This window comes from Podarcis muralis, chromosome 7 (genome assembly GCF_964188315.1).
Source record: "Podarcis muralis chromosome 7, rPodMur119.hap1.1, whole genome shotgun sequence".
In the NCBI taxonomy this organism is placed as follows: Eukaryota; Metazoa; Chordata; class Lepidosauria; order Squamata; family Lacertidae; genus Podarcis; species Podarcis muralis.
Genome location: NC_135661.1, coordinates 43029690 through 43051322, shown reverse-complemented (window position 1 = coordinate 43051322; position 21633 = coordinate 43029690). Strand labels below are relative to the sequence as shown.

At 41.5% G+C, this 21633-nt stretch overlaps 1 protein-coding gene across 6 annotated transcripts in view; it reads left to right on the top strand.

Annotated features, from left to right (window-relative positions):
* BANP (BTG3 associated nuclear protein) overlaps positions 1-21633 on the top strand; it is a 151667-nt gene that overhangs the window by 123669 nt on the left and 6365 nt on the right. For 2 of the 6 annotated variants that reach the window (XM_028739943.2, XM_028739944.2), the window contains exon 12: positions 18614-18760. In XM_028739943.2, coding sequence (XP_028595776.1) covers positions 18614-18760 — 147 coding nt within the window. The other 4 variants (XM_077931614.1, XM_077931615.1, XM_028739945.2 and 1 more) reach the window with 3 other exon arrangements.

Genomic DNA, 21633 nt, shown 5'->3' with positions numbered 1-21633 from the left:
GGCTGCTGACAGGTCTAGAAGAATCAGCAGCCCCGACCCGCCTCGATCCAGCTGCCTGCGGAGATCATCTGTTAGGGCGACCAGAGCCGTCTCGGTCCCATGACCAGCACGGAAGCCGGACTGGAATGGATCCAATGATTTCTGAGCGCTTTACAGTACAGGACTGAACAATGAAATACACATACACACACACATGCACACAGATCATCTGATAAAATGTCACCCAAGACCAGAATTAACTCTGCGTGCGCGCACGCTCTCTCTCTCTCATCAATTTTTGTGCAAGGAGCTTGGTGGTAGATTATGCCCCTGTTAGTTTCTTTTGGAAAACTTAGAAAATTGCTATGCTGTAATAACCGGTCAAAATAGGTTGTTCTTCTTTTCCTTCAGGATAGGCTAGGGATTCACTGCTTGTGATCAACTGTCAATGCTGCGTGCAAGTACTGCAAATAAGAGCTGGATTTTGAGCAGGTCACATAGTGTAAGGTCATGTAGCATGAAATTTGGAGATCTCTTTCCACGAATGCCATGATTTATAGCAAGACATAACCAGATGAAGAATTTCTGCACAGGAAGGCTTGGGACACAGGGAACAGACTTGTTTCTGGGAATTCCGTTTTTTATTTGGAAGGGAAGGGAAATATAGTTGGAATGATACCTAAATGTCTCTTCTGTGCATTAACTGCAAACGTATGGCTAGATTCTTCCTGTCTTATCTACCCAGAGGGGCTTTTTTTTTAGCCCTCTTAAGTCAGCACAACTACTAGAGTGGGGCAAGTAGTCCAGCATGGGGGAGAGCATGAAGACCTTGGAAACAGAAATGGATGGTGGTTTTTCCACACAGCTGTACCATGTTCTCACCTACATATGGAGGACCGTTTTTCGGTCCCAAGGCAGTTGCAGAAACTATATGATAGCTGCAAATCTAATTGCATTGTAATCTGTACGAAAACCAGATTTTATCCACTCCAAAAGGGCTCCTCCCCCATTTAAAAAACTTAATCTATTTTAAGGAGTTCAGCAATACTAGCTATATAGGTCTGCAATGAAAGGTTACATTTAGGAGATTACATGAAATTGTTTTTTGAGTTTACAGATCTACATTAGATAAATTTAAACTGCAGCTGGAAAGGGGAGTATAAAATATACCAGCTGCAGTGTTCTTGGACTTCTATAGTTTTGTGTGTTTCTTAAATATGGCTCTTGGTTTCTTCTTATTTTAAAGCTTATGGATTTTAAGAGGAAAACGGGGAGACGGTGAAGCCCCAAATCCTAGATTTTGTGTATGTAAAATGAAAGAAGGATTGCAACCTCTGTAGCATTAATTAGTTTCTCAGACTTTTAACATGCTCAAGTTGCAACCTGTCAGTGTTGATTGCTGGCCATTTCCCCTGAAAATAGAGTAAAACTTTCTGGCTGGTGAAAGACAATTTTGTTTAGCAAGCAGGGGACAACTGGTACTACATGCTTGTGTTTTATTCATTTATAATATAGGGCTTTTTGTTTTCTAATTGTGAGAAAACTAGTTTTCTCAAAGTCTTCTTTTTGTGTGCAAAAGAAAAGATACCTTTCTTGCATCTTCAAAACTCCATTTCTGCATTTTATGCTTTTATACAAAAGTAGCATTTCTCATTAGTAAATATTAGTTGGTTAGTTCAGCTAATTACAAGTGTTGCTTGAACCCAAATTAGTGCTTCTTGCCTTTATTTTTGGTTCCATTCTAGTTTTATATTCTCCCAGTTGGGTATTCAACTGAGTTACAGAACTGGCAGTATACTGGGGAAAGCCAGATGTGTACACTAAGAAAACAACAGTTTTGGGTCCAGAACTTTCATAGAATCTGCTTCAAATTCACACCCCATATTGCTCTCTCTGCTTCCCATAAAGAAACTGGGAGACATTCAAAAAACTTTTCTTTAAAAGACAATCATCTGCCTATTGGAAAACTTACCATGCATGCTGGACACTAATCGGATAAGGCATCAGAGAGGACTTTGGCTGGCCCAGTGGGTCAGGTGATAGCAAAATATATTTTTGTATTGTGAGGGGGCTGTCTCAAGGTCAGCCACAGGCCAGGAATAGCTGACTGGGACTGTCATTTGGGCCAGTGCAAAGCTCTACAGCAAAGCAAGGTGGAGTTGTAGACTTTTCAACACTTGTGATGGGCCACAAAGGAACTAGAGATGCTGGCGGGTCTGCTGCAGCTGCACATAAAGAGTATAACAAGTTGCCTTTAGCAAAGTCCTGGTCTACCCAGCCCAATTACTTGGCAGCAGACCTCTTCAGGACTTTCTTGGAGATTTGTTTTGTTCAGTTTTGATAACTGAGCACCCTTCAATACAACTTAAGCTATTGGACCAACAAAAGCAAATATTCTTTCACATAGGGATTTGCAAAGCCTAGTGGCTGATGCAAATAAATATTTATATTTTCCACAGAGGAATGCTCATTTCATAAGCTTCTGGGAAGTCTTTTTGTAAGTAAACTCTTTTATTAATGCACAAATGTCTTTACATCCATATCTGAGCTTCATGTCTAATTTATAATATATTCACTTGAGCTCAGATAAAGGTATACTACCCTGGTTTTCACCAACTGTTAATAACTGCTGTGCACATGAAACATTTTTTGTAAGTAACACCACTGAGTGGGCACTCCTCAGTAGCAACTAAGTAATTAGGAATAAAGTTTAAGAGAGAGAGAGAGACCACATGGCTCTGAGATAACACATTGTCACAGCCAGGATTATCCTGCTGTTTATGATATGGATACTTTTGTTCATTAGTGACAGCAGGATAAAAATGTTACATAAACCGTTGATCAAGTTTACATTTCAAGGAGAGTTGCCCATGTTGGGACTTGAAGTCCAGAATAGCTTGGAAAATAGCCTAGCATTAACAAGTTTGGGGTTTGTCTAGGATCCAATATGTGACAGTTAGCCCAATACCAGGAATCCACCTGAACTGTTTTGGATCCAATTTCTCTCATGCAATCAACCCATTGAACTCTAAAATCCTGACCAGAACAAAGAAGTTTTCACTTGATTTTCCCAGTGGGAAGTTTAACTGAATCCCAATTCACTTTTTAAAGGAGCTATATAGTGTTAACATGTCAGATTATTGGCATTAAGTTAAATAAGCTTGATTGGGGAAGAGGGCGATAATGTCTTCAACTACAGAGCCTTGCATAAATGGGAAGCCACCATCTGTGTAACCTTAACATTTAGAACAAGACGTAGCCAAACAATCTGATAGCCTTCTAGGATTCATTCTCTCCTTAAGGCTTTAAAATAAGAAATAATATGTTTGGATCATTAGGCTGGTGTGAAAGACACATCCTTTCATCCTTCACCAGGGGATAATAAACATTTGTCCAGTCTTTGCTGCGATGAAAGAGAAAGCAGATGTGTGGTGCATTTATGGCAGGCTCTTCACTGCTCTGTGCTGTGAAAGAGTTGGATGAAAATAATGGGGTTTGCCTACTTAGGGGTCTAAAATATGAGCCTCAAGCTGGCATTCCAAAGAGAAAGCACTTTTCCCCTGTAAAGCAGATATTATATCAATAGTCAAATGAGTTTCAATAAAGACCATCCTTCTGAAGGGACAAAAAAACAATTCCTGCTGCTCCTTCCTTTAACTATCTGATCAGTTGAATCAATTGATTAGAAAGCCATTAAAGTGGGCAAAAACAGCTCATGGCAGGCACCATCTTCGAAAAAGCATTATTGGTGCACACAAGGGAATGTCTTTTTTTATTTATAATGGTGGCTGCATTTAAAAACAAACCAAAATAAGTTTTTGTTTTTGTTTTGTTTTGTTTTAGTCATATTCATATTTAATCAGTCCATGGATGAACTGAAATTCCTTCAAGTAATGAGAATATTTATTTAAGCATCACCCCTTCTTAGGACAAAGGGCCACTGGGAGGCTGCACCCCTTCCCTCCTAGGAAGAACATCATGGCTAGTTGGGAGACCAACTGGGCCCAATCTGCTGGCCAGAGAAGAAGCAGCATCTGGGAACTTGCTGTGCCCCACCCCCCAAATCTGGCAGAAAGAATGCTTGGATCCAGTTGCTACCCTGTTTCCCCGAAAATAAGACAGTGTCTTATATTAATTTTTGCTCCCAAAGATGCGCTAGGTCTTATTTTCAGGGGAGGTCTTATTTTTCCATGAAGAAGAATACGGTACACATTTATTGTCTAATTGTGAGTCAGCCAGACTCCATCAGGGCAGAGCGAGCAGCAGACGGCAGATTATCCTGGAGGCAGCTCGGGCTCTCTGATATAAAGAGACCTTGCACTGCCTGAACAGTGGCCAGTCAGGGAGCTGCGTGGCGGCGCCCACCGCTACGGTCCAGAGGAGTCAGATGCCTTACGGTAGCTTCGGGGGCCTTATGTTCGGGGGAGGCCTTATTATCGGGGAGGTCTTATTTTCGGGGGATGTCTTCATTTTGGGGGGAAAGGGTAGTTGCCCTAGGGCTGAAGAAGCAGTTGTAAGGGAACCACTTCTGCCATGCATTTGCCTTGCAAAAAAAATAGAGGCACTGAATGGGAACACAAAAACAGTAGCAATGGAAGTTCAGTTTGGCCCAGATTGCGTATCAATGCTTGTAGTTTACCACTTTGTCTTGGCCTTGAAGGGCTGATCTTCCTTTTTCTTTTCTCTTCCACTCCTCTTCCCTTGTGTGTTTTATCTTTCTAGTGTGTAAGCCTGATGACAGGGCCCATGTCACTCTCTTTTCATTGAGATGAACCATTTTGGGAGAATGAATACTGGGATAAAAATATAGTAAACAGTAACAACTAAAATTCCTTCTCAAGGCCTGCCTAGAACCTTTCTTAATGGACTTTATGAGGCTGATAGCACTGAATGCACACCTGCCATCATTGCCCTCTATGGTTTTATTAAGATGTATGTTTCTTCATCTTAGATATATTGCCCTATAAATCTTAGAAAGCATGCAGAGAGAGAGAATGGGTGAAGAACTTTTCTCTGAGCTGGGTTTGGGATCTAGACACTATATGAGAACACACTTTCAACCAAAATGAAAAAAATATCTGATTTTTAAAGGCACAATAGAATAATCCCACTTCATTTTTTCCATCTTTGCAAAGGGGATGTGATTGGCAGCAAATGCCCTGCACTTTTTGTTGGGAGAAGCAGTGGCACCACTCTTTCCTCCTTCCCTCCTTCTTGGCTGGCTAGGTGAGCAAGCGGTGTTGGGGTGCTTATTGGTTCGTGTTACAAAGCTCCCTGGGCTGCCTGGGACCCTGAACCTGTGCCCAGTGGTCCAACTTTCATGACATCCTTTGTTGGCAAAGAGATGTGAAGCATCTGCCTGTTGGTTTAATTAAAGCAACTTCTGTGTGCTTTTCATTATTTTTCGAATTGCTGATTCTCTTCTCATGCAGCAACCAGAGTGGCAGATGTGCGTATTTTGTAAAGTGCTGGGGCCTTTTTGGCTCTTCCTTGTGACCAGTACAAAGGGCACTTTAGTTTCTGATTTCAGATCCAAGTTGGGCCAATTTGTATAATTGCTCAGGTAAAGTTCAGGAGATGCTGCATTTATTTCCTTCTCTTGAACTTGCAAGGGAAACACAGCTGTCCTGTCCTTTTGCTCACATGAGATTTGAATCACTGTCAGTTCTTCCTTCAAATTTCTACCAGCTTTGTGCTGCTCTGTAACATGCTGTTGGAACAATGTTTTGTTACCCTGACAACAAAAGCCATATTTTATATGCTGTTTTGCTTGTAATTCTCTTTTGAAAACTCCTCCTGCCAGTTATGATGTAAATTAAAACATTTGTAAAGTTTACTTACTTTTACTACTTGTTTCTGCTTTCCCCCCCTAGTGGAATTTGGCATATCCCTGATGTTTTGAATGTAAACCAAAGGGCTACTTTAGTTTTTCTAAGACTAGGATACTGTGCCCAAGTAATGCTAGTGAACTTTGGAAGATCAGCACAGCTTTGCAGTGTAAAATTATTAGTGGATTCCAAGTACCTTCAACAAACTACAGTTACCATAATTCCTTGGCACGAGCAATGGTAATTACCTAGTTAAAAGTGAGTTTATTTTGATGTGATTTTAATGATAAATATGGGCTGAACACAAACATGATTTGATTTGCTTGCCTTTTGAGGTTGACAAAAGGCAGCACTGAACAAGATTCACATGCACTGGTTAGATGGCAAATAAATAATGAAGTTCATTCCACAAGAATTTTCACCACCTTGCCATTGTCATCTTACTACTTGCTTGTCTGAACACAAAGCACACTATTCTTGCCAGATGTCTTTTCCTGGCTCCCTCAGTTCCAGCTTGTAGCTATAAGATAACGGATAGCTGGTCCTTTTCTTGAGCAACCTTAGGACCACTTCTGAACTATGTGGGACTTGCATGTGGGCTCCCACACCATGCTTGAACTTTCTTAAGAAATATTAACTTGCCTAAATCCACCTAGTGAGCTTTGTAGGCTGGTAAGGATTTAAATCAAGATCCCAAACAAGAAATCCCAGTAAAAGACTCGGGTCTACTACCCTATGCTAGTCCACTACTGAGCAAGTTGCAAGTTGTAACCTTTTACTGTTACTTCTCCGGATAAGAGTTCATGTCTAGGTACCAGCAGTTCCTGGTTGAAAGCCAAAGACCCCTGGCTGTGAATGTTTTCCCCTATCCATTCTTTTCATCAGAGTGTATAATCAGTTTTTGCTGATAAGATGCTGCACAAAAATTGGTTAGGATGTTATTTCCTCTTGAACTTTGTGCAGACTTTGGCAGACATCCATATTTCTTGCCTTTAAGCCCTTTAACTGAGCTCTTGCACTCTGATGAAACTAATTCCATAAGGAATTTCTCAAGGGGCAAATCAGACATGACTTAGACCCCTTGTTCACATTTATTGGTCTAGAAGGCACTTTTGTGTAAATTTATACAAAAGGAATAAGTCCTCCTTGACCTTGAAGTATATTTGGCAATCATTTTCCACTTTGGCTACATCGTGTTGCAACCGGATGTTTCCCGCTAGCCAGCCAGTTTGGCAAGTCACTACTTATTAGTCACTGCAGAGCCCATATTGGGGAGAAGTGGGGGAAGCAATTGGGCCATTGCCATTTAGCTTGGTCCTTACCCTTCTGTTGTATTTCCAACAGCTAAGTCCTGATTACACTTCCCTGATCTTGGTTTATTCACTTCCATGAGAAGTCAGTTTCTTTAGCAAGGCTTTACTGTAGGTTTGTACAACCCCACCTCCCAAAGTAACAAGTCGTAGACAAACATTTAAGCTGTCTTCTGTATGTTTCGCAGAACAGAGACTAATTATAGAATCTGGCTCAGGTTGTACTTCAAAAGGAAAGGTTCAAGGGATATTTGTGCATGGGTTTTTTATTTTTATTTTTAAGCAGCCTCAGATTTTTGGCTGCTTTTATTAGAAGGCTTTGGCCAGTCAATGTATCAGCTCACTTTCAAACACTGTAGTTTGGCTCATTTTTGGTAATGGTCTGAGAGTTCAGTAAAAGAGCCTCTTGGGGCAAGAAGTAGTCCATTAAACATCTGTTACTGTTGGTGTATGAGCAAGTCTGCCAGTCTACTGAAGCCAGTTTATGCAGAGTCTTCCTTAACTGCTTAAGCCAACTTGAGCCTGAACTATGACCAGCCAATTAGCTTTTGGCAGTGGCTCCAAAGAAAACAACTTAACAGAAGAAGTAGAGGCTTTGCAACGCACATTCTCCAGGATCCACAATGGCTTGTAGCTTTGTGTATTGATGTAGAATTTGCCTTCACTGACCAGGAAAGCTTTTCTCCTTGTGGCCTCATCTTTCACTTCCAGTCCATGTGGAATGTTTACTGTAATAAGGGATACCCCATAGTGAATCTACGTAAAACTGCACTTCATCTTCACATGCAAAGCTAATCATTACGGGTTCAGTTCAGCTTCGCAGGTGCAAGAGTAGTTTCCAATGGGATTGTTTGCTTTTGTTATTAGGTATCAAGTATTCTGTTAGAACTTTGACATTCAAAATTAAATAATCTTCCTATAAGTATAAACTTAAACAATTTTGGAACAGGGATTATATTTGCTCTGGGGTAATGGTCTTTGACAGCATCGTAGTACAGAGCCCACACATGCTCACATTTTTAAAAGGCATAATAGGATCTGGAACAGTATGTAAAATTCTCAAATTCCAAATTTTGGAATATAGAGTCTATAAAGCAACACAGAGAGGAGGAGTTTTTCTTGGAATATTCCACATTCTAAAACACAGCATTAAGTGTTTTTTGTATGCCTAGTCAAACAAGCACCTGGTATTTTCCCATTCTTGACCTTAAATATAGGAATGGCAAAAAATGTGTTACCTTTAAAGAAGAAAAGAAAAAGAAAGTCAGAGGTATTGGACATTTAGGACAAGAATTGATTTTCAAAATGAAATCCCTGTAACATAATCCAGAAAATTGTCTTTGTTATACAGTGATGCTGTAAATCCTCACCAGAATCACACATAGTAAGAGCTTCTGAAGAAATTATCCAGTTGCATAATTGGAGAAAATAAAACTTTCTTGAAACCGTGATGCATAATTAAATTTATATATATATATAAAACCCAACTTTCCTGGTGATGAATCTGACACTGCTAGCATAACTTGGATTCAGATCTCTTCCCCCTAGAATAGCCTCTGTAATGGTTTACAGACAAGGGACCTAGATGAGGTAACTTTTCCTCCAGCAACTAGATAATATCCTGAATTTGCGTTCCCACTTTAATCAATGATTCATTAGAAAGCGTGCCTTTGTATGAATGCCAGTTTTCCAATCTGATTTCCACCATGAAGTGTTTGCTTTGTCTTATTGTTTGGTGCATCATAATTGCTTGTTGTCTTTTCTTTTTAACTGTTGTGGGGCCCTGATGATTCCTGGTTAAACTGTGTGTGTGTGTGTGTGAGAGAGAGAGGGGGGGGGGAGGGAGGGAGGGAGAGAGATTTTTTTATTTCAGCAGTAAATAGATCCTGTCCTAAACTGCCTGTGATGAGGTGGGAAATCCACATTTATCCTTTATTTAGCACATCTCACTTGCTTAGACTCCACTGTGCAAAATTAACCATTTTTACTTGGAAGTAGTTCTCATTGTATTCAGTGGAGCTTATTCCCAAATAAGTGTGCACAACATTGCTACCTGGGTGTAGCATCTTGCCATATTCTCCAGTATTCTCCCTTCCAGGAGCAATGCATTATTTCTAAAGTTTACGTTTTAGGGTGTTTCTGCTTTCTAGTAAAATTGCAAAAGGGTGCAAAGCCGAGCATGTTATCTGGGTAGGGGGTGGCTACATGCAGCTCAATTTATCCTTCAGATTTATAGGTCATAAAGAAAAACTGCCCCCATCTGTGAGCAAAGGTGGTCTCTGCCTAAAAGCCCATTAACAGTATCATTTAAAAAAGACCCTACTATGTTATTATGTACTAGCAAATACACATTATTATGGTTGGTGGTGTCTATGTACAGAAAGGACTGGTACACTACATTGCCTTCCTCTTTCAAAGATGTCAGGGATGGAGGGAAAGTCTTTCCTCTCACTGCAGCAAGGTCCCAAGAACAGTGCTTTCACCCACAGGATTGAATGGGAACCATTACTAATATGAGTGAAAGTAAAAGGAGCACATCACTGTGAAAGCCAAACCAATTTTATGTCCTTTAAGTCTCCAAGCCACTTTGAATTTATTTTTTTATTTATTGCATTTATATCCCACCTTTTTCTCAAAGGAGTGCAAGGTGGCACAGATACCCCTCCTCATTTAATCCCAGTGACAAACCTGTGAAGTTTGTTAGGCTGAGGGGGGGCGGTAATGACTGGCCCAAAGCCACCCAGTGAGCTTCATGACTGAGTGGGAGGATTTGAACCCTGGTCTCTCAGGTCCTAGTCCAGCACTCTGTACAGTACATCACACTGACCTTTGGTGGAAAGCTGGGAACTGTTATAAATAAAGAGCAAATCAGAGAAGTTTGCATTTTAACACAAAAACACAAGAAACACAAAATCCAAGTTTGTAATATCGTCAGCTTAGAGGTTCATTTAAAACATGAAAGTTAAGGAGGAGCTGGACATGCAGAAGCCAGTACATCTCTGCATTGGAATCCACTGATAGCACAGTCTGTCAGTTGATGTGCCGTTGCAGCTTTGAAACTCTTTCAGCTGAGCTAATAGTTCACAGATTGGTTTTTAATTACTGTGATTATTCTTGTTCCTCAAGAGCTCAGGATCGCCTGGAAGCTATTTGTTTTTGCTTTTGGTTCTTATGCTGCAGCTGTTGCTCCTGCTGCTGAACATACGTTGCATTTTTTGGCTTGCTGGTGTTCTCCAAACAGGCCTGGGGAACATCCTTTGGTTGCTCCTTTGAGGCCTTTGCATGAGGTTTGCCCTAACAACTAGGCGTAATATGCAGAAGAGAAGGAAAATGTTTTGGTACATGGGGCAAGAGGCCTTAATGTAATGATTTGTTTGTTTAAAGGTGCATGTCTTCCATCCATTTTGTATATCATGTTTAAGCATTAGAATGCATATTCTGTCCAGCTAACTGACCCCATGGGCTGCTTTCAAGAAGCACAGAGCCAAACATGGTTTTAAAGAGCTGCCGTTGCTCTTTGGCTCCATGGTAGGCTCTTGCTGGCCCTGCATCCTAGCCGTGGTGGGAAAAAATGTCCACAGAGTATCTAGATTTTCAGCATATATTTTCTGGGTCATAGATGCAGTATGATCTATGAAATGAGTATTATATGCTTGTATGGTGGTATCAGTTCTATTTTTTGAACTGCCAGAATTCACCATGAACACCTCCCTTGTTCTCTTATAATGGCAATGGCATTCATAGAATCATAGAATCATAGAGTTGGAAGAGACCACAAGGGCCATCGAGTCCAACCCCCTGCCAAGCAGGAAACACCATCAGAGCACTCCTGACATATGGCTGTCAAGCCTCTGCTTAAAGACCTCCAAAGACGGAGACTCCACCACACTCCTTGGCAGCAAATTCCACTGTCGAACAGCTCTTACTGTCAGGAAGTTCTTCCTAATGTTTAGGTGGAATCTTCTTTCTTGTAGCTTGGATCCATTGCTCCGTGTCCGCTTCTCTGGAGCAGCAGAAAACAACCTTTCTCCCTCCTCTATGTGACATCCTTTTATATATTTGAACATGGCTATCATCTCACCCCTTAACCTCCTCTTCTCCAGGCTAAACATGCCCAGCTCCCTTAGCCGTTCCTCATAAGGCATCGTTTCCAGGCCTTTGACCATTTTGGTTGCCCTCCTCTGGACACGTTCCAGTTTGTCAGTGTCCTTCTTGAACTGTGGTGCCCAGAACTGGACACAGTACTCCAGGTGAGGTCTGACCAGAGCAGAATACAGTGGCACTATTACTTCCCTTGATCTAGATGCTATACTCCTATTGATGCAGCCCAGAATTGCATTGGCTTTTTTAGCTTCTGCGTCACACTGTTGGCTCATGTCAAGTTTGTGGTCAACCAAGACTCCTAGATCCTTTTCACATGTACTGCTCTCAAGCCAGGTGTCCCCCATCTTGTATTTGTGCCTCTCATTTTTTTTTTTTGCCCAAGTGCAATACTTTACATTTCTCCCTGTTAAAGTTCATCTTGTTTGTTTTGGCCCAGTTCTCTAATCTGTCAAGGTCGTTTTGAAGTGTGATCCTGTCCTCTGGGGTGTTAGCCACCCCTCCCAGTTTGGTGTCATCTGCAAATTTGATTAGGATGCCCTTGAGTCCATCATCCAAGTCGTTCCTGTAAGTTCCGGCTGAAAAAGGCCCTGGGTGGTATGTTGTTATTCATAAAGTAGCAAATCCAAAAAGATGCCAGCTGTTGGATCACAGCAGAGCGCAAAGGCAAGTCCTGGGCTTGTTGGTAGCCCATTAGAGTTGCCAGCTCCTGCCCCTGAAATGGTTTCTGTTCCTTTACAGAGCTCCAGAGTCTTCATGCTAGGACAGTAAGAGAACAACTCTTATTTAAGGCTGCACGTGGTTCCAATATAATAAGCCATGGCATGCCAGTTGTTGTCTATCTCAGGTCAGTCATGCTTGCCCCAAATAGGCATTTCACATTAATTTTGTACAGGGCTATTTTCTAGAAAAAAGAGGTGCCCGAACTCACCATGAACACCTCCCTTTTTCTCTTATAATGGCAATGGCACCCACCTGACAGGTGCCAGAACTGAGTTCCAGCTGGGGAAAAAACCCCTGGTATCATTAACCATAATGTAATGGACTTCATGTTTCTTGGACATGCTGAGAGCAATATAGAGCAAAACTTTACCAAATCAATTGCTACTGATGATATGTGAAAACTAAAAGCAGATGATAATCTTGAGGGACAGGCGGTAATATTTATTGCACCAGGAAAGAGTCAAGATAATGAATAATATCTGCACAATTATTGGTTTCCTTTTCTACCTCCTGGTAGAGTTAAAAAAGGTTTCAGTTTTCATAGCATGTTGGCTAAGGAATCCAGGAAAGGAAAACTAAACTAGATTAGTGGAAGTTAAGCAAATTGCATCTTGACAGATTTAGAGCCTATGCAGAATTGGGTTGATGATAGCACACTTTAAACTACCAGTACTTAACCGTCACTTTGGTGGCAAGTATTTGGTTGTAAATATTAGTCCAAATTTCAGTACACTATATCCGAACTTAAATATATGTAAGAAATACTTCCCACATTAGTTAGAAAGGCAAGCACTCTCTCTTCCTTGTGAAAATGTGAGATCAGATGGGTTAACAGGTATGTTTCTTTTGCAAAAATGCAGAAGCTCCCCAAATACTCTTTGGAAATAATGGATCCATTCTAGAACATATTTTCTCTCTCCTGTTTTCTTGCTCAGCTGCTTCTATTTCCTTGCAATTTCTCCAGAAGAAGGAACCTTAGTCCTGAAATTATATTAGGGGTCAATCAGAGCAGGCTTTACAGGATCCAAAGGTCTACCAGCAGCCCTGAATTTCTTCAGCCATAGCAGACTTCCAGACTTTTAAACGGTTGCTTCGCAGTCCACAAAAGCTGGTCCATGACACCATATTTCTTCTGTTCCCTCCCTGCACTTTTAAAAAAAGTTCATGCAGAAATTCTTGAAGCTGTTATTTGCATTGTTGAATATTTTAGTTATGAATAGTTTCTAAATAGCTGTACACAAAATAATTAAAATCTTAAGTGTAAAAGGAAAATTTCTTTTATTGCACCATAATCTAGGAGACAGGAAGGAATAATGAGAAGATAAAATGAGAGCAGTCCTGTTGTGCATTGCTGAGTTCCTAATTTTTAAAAAAGGAAACAAATTTGGGATTTGCACAACCTAATTAAAAACAACAACACACCACTCAAAGAAGCAGTAACAAAAATGTATACCCAATATAGCTTTGGCTGCAGAGAGACTGAAGAACTTGTCCTTTTGAGAGGACAGGTTTTTGTTCCTTAGAACTATCCTCCTGCATGGAAATACTTAAAGTTAAAAATGAACATATATATGGTGGCTCCCTGAAGAATAATTGTGAGCAGTAAATATTAATGAACCAAATATGTGACCTGAGCAGTTACTAGGGTTTGGAAGCTTTGCCTTCAGAGAGAACTAGGGAGGCAGGGGAAAGAAGAAGGAAAATGTATTACCTTTTAATACTTTTTTCCTGGTCTGATAGTTAAATGCTAATTGGGAGCTATTCGTTGCAGATGGAAACTATTTTTAAAAGGAATGAAGGGTGGGGGCAGAGAAAGATGTGCATTCTGGCTCAGGCCATTTCCCCCCCTAATTTTACTATTTCTCTAGAATTCGTAATGCAACCGCCTTCATAGTGCCATTGTTGTGAGAATGTGCAAAAAGTCAGGTGTTGAGTGGCTTTCATCCACCCATCAGAATAATTGGCATTGGGTTGTATCTAATGCTGGTCCTATTCAGAATAGACCAATTGAAATTGATGGACATGACCAACTGAAGTCCCATAATTCCAGTGGGCTGATAGGCAAATATAGCTGGATACAACCCATTGTGCAGCAGTTGTCCATGCTCCAACAATATGTGGAATATGCAGAAGAGGGATGGAGAACCTTACCTTTCTTCATAGAATCCAGCATGCTCTAAACAACTGTAGGGGAATGGCTGTAGTTCTGTGGTGGAATGCATTCTTTGCATACAAGAGGTTCCAGGTTCAATCTCTGGCATTTCCAGGCTGGGAAATACAGTGGTACCTCGGGTTACAGATGCTTCAGGTTACAGATCCTTCAGGATACAGACTCCGCTAACCCAGATATAGTACCTTGGGTTAAGAACTTTACTTCAGGATGAGAACAGAAATCGTGCGGCGGCAGCGGGAGGCCCCATTAGCTAAAGTGGCACCTCAGGTTAAGGACAGTTTCAGGTTAGGAACAAATTAAGTTCTTAACCCAAGGTACCACTGTATTCTTGTATCAACCTCAAAGAGCTGCTGCCGTTTAGTGTAGTTTGGGGTGTGAGTCCTGTGGCCTTCCATATTCTGGACTGCAACAACAAAAGTAAATGGAAAGCAAAATTATTTTTTCCCAGAAAGTCACAGCATATCTCTTCTTTGACCTTCTAAAATTGATTTTCTCTTTCTTCAAAGCTGGGCCTAAAGTGTTGAACTCATTTTCTGCTCCTAAGCTGGGGGGGGGCAGGGGAGAGAGGAGCATCTTCACAGCGTTTTTCCCCTCCCCACTTTTCCATTTGTCTATAAGTATCTTGTTAAACTGGAAGGGCACTTCTATTTTCTTTGGTTTTATTGACCATCTTATATTACCTATTTTGTATCAGTGTGAAAGGATGTCTTAAGAAGCCCTCTGGAATTGCAAAAGAAAGTTCAGCCTTGGGGCAAGCTGTTTGTTTAGGGTTTTTCATAGAAGGGTTCCTTTTGTATTTTAAGGTCAGCAGCAGGTAAGGAATACAGAACTGAACTGGTGGTCTAGAGATCCTATGAACGGCCGGACAAAGGCAGTATTCTTGCTCAGGAACCACTTGCCAAAGTTCTCACATAGATTTCCAGGCTTTTTTGCTGTGCAAGAACAAAGACTTCCTTGCATTTGTAGCCTCAGCATAATTGTGCCACGGTTATTAGTATTTATCTGTTATCCTTTCCTGTCTCCTTTAAATGTTTTTGGAAACTTCTGAGCAGGAATGTATTTCTTTTAAAAAGCTCATAAACTTCCATAGGCAAGTACAGTGGGCGCTCCCTCTTCAGTTCCCAGTCTCACACTGTGCACTCCTCCATCCAGATCTAGATGTCCAAAGACAGAGAAAATCTGCTTTCTCCATTGAAACAAAACAGGGCAAGACCTTGCAAGCAAGTAGCATCTTGCGCTCACTGGAGCTTCTGCGCCTGGCAGAACTATCTAAGTGGTTGCTTGGGGCAAGTTCTTATTTTCCAGGATTCCTTGCACTGTGATTGGATTGTTCACAGCATCCAGTTAGGCCCCGGGAACTTTGGCAACATTGGAAAGGGCCCTGGGGCGAACCTCCCAGGCTGGGTGATGCAGCCACTTGCAAGAAATAGTTGCACCAGGGCAACCTGTGTAGACACTCCTGCCATAACCTGGCAGTGTCAGCCTGAAGAAGGATGGGATGAGCACTGTGAATCACACTTTCCCCTCTAATTATGCTCATTGATTTGTCAGGGGTGATGCAACAGATCCCTAGTGAATTTTGGCAAACCAGTCTTACCTGAACTTATTTTCCCATCTTGCAAAATCGCAAAAAATAAAAAATCTCTGCTGACTTTTTAAGCTACATTTTAGCTACCACAGCTCTGTAGTTTGAGTCCAAAAATCCCTGAAAGAATTCTTAGTACTGTAACTGTATGATTTGCAGAAACACAGTCTCGCATTATCTGTGAGAATGGTTGTTCCCTGAAGGTGGCCTACCACCATCCAATACCCGTTAAAGAAGCATTTAAAAGATTTAGGGATTCAGCACAGCTGTGTTAATATTTTATTGCTTGTAAAAGCACATCTCTAAATATTCTCTGAAGTCCTGATGAGAAATGGGGGACGTTTGAATGTGTTTCTTTGTAGAGCTTGGTGGTTATTTGCATTGTCTGCTGAAGACAGTGTGGTTGGTGGGGGCAGTGGTGCTTTTGGACTATACGGTAGGTCCTCTTTGTCATTTGATAACAAAAAGGAGATCCTGAGCCAACTGGAGAGGAGTGAAATGTACTGAGCTGTGACTGAGTCTGGACTGGCCCACACTTTGGCTCAGCAAATTCAAAAATAATACACTGCAACGCTATACTGGCTTCCTTTTCACATTCTTCTTTGGTAAAAGGACGAGCTAGGGGGAAAAGAAGTTTCTTTTTTTACCAGTGTTCTTATCTGTCTCAGTAATAATTCCACAGGCAGGACAGTAGTTTTGAACAGCTGTAAAATAAATTAGATTAGAATCTCTACACTCTGCTTGCTCCCTGGTCCTATAACTTCATCATAGTCAGATGGTTTAATTAAGAGGCATCTCCTTCCTTTCCATCCCAGTATGTCTAGAGGCTGTTGCTTTGCATGCTCTTTTTTCAATCTCTTAAGAAACAAGGGACTTTAAAAAACAAAACAAAACATAATACATATTATTCAGGGATTTGTGTGGAGGAGGAACCCATCAGTTATTCTCAGCATTCCACTTGTGTCTACAGTTTACTTACAAACAAGTCTGGTATTTTTTTACTGTTAGCAAAATATTTAACCAGTTACTTATGACAGTTCATACAAATTTACAAAGCGGGAGTACTGTAGTGTTGGAAGCCCTGTAATTAAAGGTGTTATTACGACACATGAAAATGATCCATTGCTGTGAAAGAATTGGTCCATCTTCAGAATAATACAAATATTTAAGGAATACATTGACATTAAAAGTTTGCTCTGCCAGCTATGACACCAGATCCTCTCATCTGTATTCCTTTTGTGCCTCAAACAGAAAATAGCAATTTGATCCTTTTTGTTGCAAATACCAGGCTAAGAAAGGAGGTTCTAGGCGTTGGGTATAACAATGGTATTTTTCAGAGTTTAGTACATTTGTGTTCTTCCTGCATTAAAAAAAAAATCCACAAAGAAATTGAACCTCTCATTTCTTGTTCTGATCTAAAGGAGAGGTAGAGATGGGTACCATCCGCATACTGGTGAACATCCAACCCAAACCCCCTGATGATCTCTCCCGGTGGCTTCATATAGAGTTGAAAAGCATGGGAGAGAGGACGGAGCCCTGTGGCACCCAACAAGTGAGAGTCCAGGGGTCTGAACACTCACCCCCCAACACCACTTTCTGGACGCAGCACAGGAGGAAGGAACGTAACCACTGCACAACAGTTCTTCCAGCTCCCAACTCCCCTTGACAGTCCAGAAAGATAACCATGGGCAATGGCATCAAAAGCTGCAGAGAGATCTAGCAGAACCAGGAAACAGCTTTTCCCTCTATCCCTAGGCCACCAGAGTTCATCAACCAGCACTATCCCTAGCCCACCAGAGTTCATCAACCAGCACAACCAAAGCGGTTTCAGTCCCATGAGGGGCCTTAATCCTGATTGGAAGGGATCCAAATGATCCCTTCAATGACCACCCACTCAGTCACCTTGCCCAGGAATGGGAGATTTGCAATACCTTGGAAACAAACAGTGTTTTCAGCACAATTTTTTTCTCTAACTAGAGGAGCTATTTTATTGGATTAACAGGAAAATCTGGTAAAATTAATCTGAATACATAGTCCAGGAATACAAATGCATTCTCTTTAAACATGAGTATACACTTCTCCACCTATTCCCCCCCCCCCAGGTCCAGTTAGTTCACAAGATATTGCTTTCGTCCATATGAGCAATCTAGATATTTGATGGAATGCTCTCACTTGGCCAGAGCTTGTCATGCCCACCAGGTGACTGTGGAAGGGGCCCCAGCAAGTTCTGTGGAAGTGCTTATTAAAAGAGCTGTTGAGACCATGAGGATTTAATCTCGAATGCTTCCATACCTGAAAAAAGTATTGCGTGAATGAATGATTCCTCAATTAAAACAGGACTGGAAGAGCACTAATTTTGTTAAATCTGCTATGAATGGTCCTCATGAGAAGCTGGTGAAATTATCAGAGTGGTGATGGAAAATGTGATGTGCTTATTACCAAGGGCAGGATTTCAACAGTTTGATGGAAATTGGTTCCTTGTTGTTCCTAAAATATTGCCACTTTACCAGTTGCAAAGAAATGTCTAGCTAAATTTGTATAAATAAAAGATAAAACTGGCACAATTTTAACTCCATTATCTTAACACAATGGACTTCGTTTTTATATTAATCATGAAAATCAAGATTTTTTTTTAATCCAATGGAAAAAGCTTTGGATTTTAGACCATAAGAGAGATTAAGCATTAAATGCCTATGGAGCTAGGGAAAAAAATATTTTTTCATCACGTCTTTCAGACAAGGACAATATTTTCCTCTCCTTCTGGGAACTCTTGTAGTCTAACTTAATAGTTACGGACTAAAGGGTTGGTTGAGCTTTGGGGGGGCTTTCATCTGTTCTTGGTCTTCCAGATGTTTCATGATACCTTTGTGATGATGTCTGCTTACAGGATCTCTCTCTATTGGTTTGTCTGCAGGTGCTGCCGGGCGCACGATTGATTGCTGTTGCCTCACCAGCTGATCCTGCAGCTGGTGGCGTTGATGGATCTCCACTCCAAGGGAGTGATATCCAAGTCCAGTATGTCCAGCTGGCGCCTGTGACGGACCACTCAGCTGCTAATCAAGTACGTAGATCTTTTCTCTGTTTGAAAAGGAATGATGGGCATTTGTCTCCCGCTGGGCCTGTAATTCTCAGTTTTTGTAAAAGTGTTGCCTATAGTAAGTGCAATCTTTTATATTTAATGATAAGTATCTCTCTCCTGCCTCAGTTTCCAGTTTAGTGGATTTGCCCTATAATGGCATCTGGAATCTATGCCTTGGATACCATTTGTATACATTTGTTTATTTTGCACAGTTTGTCCTGTTTTTCGTAGCATCAGAGTGGGGGACTTCCCTTACATTTTTAATCTTGTCTTTGCTATCGTAACCCTTGCAATTGCACAGTATTTGAATCGGAAGTTGTATTTTGTGCTCAGTATGATTGCTGGTGTTTTTGAATAGATAGAACATAAGAAAAGTCCTGCTGGATCTCAGGCCCATATCGTCTCACATCCTGTTCTCAGGGTGGCCAACCAGGTGCCTATGGGAAGCCCACAAGTTGGATCTTGAATGCACAGAAATAGCTTCACTCCCAACACACCCAATCACTAGTCACCGGGTGTCTTTAAATTCTTGAGGGATAAGGTTATCACTGGCAACTAGCTATTATGGCAATGTTCTACCTGTTGGAGGTACAGTGGTGCCCCGCAAGACGAATGCCTCGCAAGACGAAAAACCCGCTAGACGAAAGGGTTTTCCGTTTTTCGATGTGCTTCGCAAGACGATTTTCCCTATGGGCTTGCTTCGCAAGACGGAAACATCTTGCGAGTCTTGCGATTTTTTTCGCTCCCCCCCCCTTTTTCTAAGCCGCTAAGCCGCTAATAGCCTTTTAATAGCCTTTTAGCCGCTAAGCCACTAAGCCTTTAATAGCCACTAAGCCGCTAATAGTGCTAATCCGCTAAGCCGCTAATAGGGTTGCTTCGCAAGACGAAAAAACCGCTAGACGAAGAGACTCGCGGAACGGATTATTTTCGTCTTGCGAGGCACCACTGTAGTAAGCCTCTGAATATCAGTTCCTAGGAAACACAAGTAAGGAGAGTGCTGTTGTGCTGCTTGTGGGCTTCCCATTGGGGCATCTGGTTGGTCAATGTGAGAACAGGATGCTAGACTAGATGGGACTTTGGGCTGATCCAACAGGGCCCTTTTTATCTTATTATGGTCTTACTGTAGGTAGAAGGAGCACATATGCCTAAATATTTCCACCAGCCCTGAGTGAGGAAGCCCATGAGTTCTACTTAGAATCTGAGGCTCTCTTTCGAAAAATAAAATAAAAGTATGATGATTATTTAAAGGGTCTCACTTAAGAGTTTTATGTCTTTTCATGAAAGACTGAGCTGTTGATCCAGGAGTTTCCCAAAGTTTCTTAAGCTGCACTTCATTCTTGGTGCACATGCCAAGGCTGGCTACTGCTGCTTAAGTGAAGTGTGCCCCAGCATCTTTGGCACTGTATCTTAATAGTGTCCTTGGAAGCAATGTGCAAATTAAGCCAGGGTTCCAAGTCAAGCTGGTTCCAGGCCAAGGCCCCCAAAGCAAGAGGCAGATCCAGGCAGACTCAAGAGCTACTTGTTACCCAAGGGTGAGCTGGAGGCAGGTTCAAGAGGGCTGGGGGTCAGAGCCAGGAAATCAAGTCAGCCCAAGGTGAGTCACTCCAGAGCTTGGCAGTTCCCAGAGCCAAGAACATTCTGTACTCTTTCCATAGCCAAATGGGGGAAGCAAACTTTGGCCTCAAAACCAAAGGATATGACCCCAGACTCTAAATCAGCATGTGTAGGCCTCTAGCTTTTTCTTGGATTGTGATGTGGCCTGAATGAGCTCCCCAGCCCTGGTGCAGATGAAGTGACCGGGGAGAACACAAGGACGAGTTGTGGTTACATCTCTTCTACACACTGCCAAGCCATAATACTACTGATACAGTATTGCCGCTTATGGTGCTTCCATTCCTAGAGTTCAGATTGTCAGCTTTTCCATTCCCAGCCCCTGTTTTGTAGCTATTTCTAACCTGGCTGCAACCATTGGCTCAGAATACTGTGTTCCATGATTTAAGTTAGAATGGTACTCTTCTACTTGACATGCTTCTACACTTTTTTGCCAGCTTGAGGTGCCTTTCTCTATATAAATTATACCTCTGCAACGGTTTGCCCTTTCCCCCCCTTTTTTTCCTGCAAGCCAAAGGTTTCAGGGACCTCCTTTTGGAAGCAACTCCATTAAGGGGCAGTAGAGTGGTTTGGAATGTCCAAAAGACAGTTGTCTTGTACCTCCTTTTTGGATAGAGACAGAGCAGGTAGAGCAACCTGGAGCACGCAAAGCCTTTCTTTTCATTAGGCAGCATAAAAATGTATAGAATTCTTGGTGAAAGAAGGAGCAGGGTGGCTGGTTGTATGTTACAAATAACTATAGACAATTTGGGTGCTTTATACTCTTCATTGCAAAACATTTGACACTATAATCTTGCATAACACTTTATATCTGCCCACAAATATTCAAACTGTTTTGTGGAACCCTGGGGTTCCCTGTTGTAAAGGTAAGGAATGATGAACCCGCTCCCCCTGAAAGAGATCTTGCCTGCCATTGCCCATTCCCCCCTGTACCTCCAGGGAGCTTGGGATGTACTTGAGGTTAGGAGTGGGTGAATCTGTCCATTTTTGTTTTTCTCAGTTTCTAATTTTTCCACGCTTAAGTTCAATTCTCCGCATTTCCACATCAGTTTGTGATTTATTTATTTTAAGTCCTCATGACAATTCTTCAGCAAATTTCTAATATCACAATTTTTCCTACTAGACACATATTTAAAGCAATTTTCCCCAACACTGCACTTTTATGTATGTTATTTCCACTAATACATACATTTATATGCACACTTTACCCTAACATATGCATTTTTGTACACATTGCTTGGCTG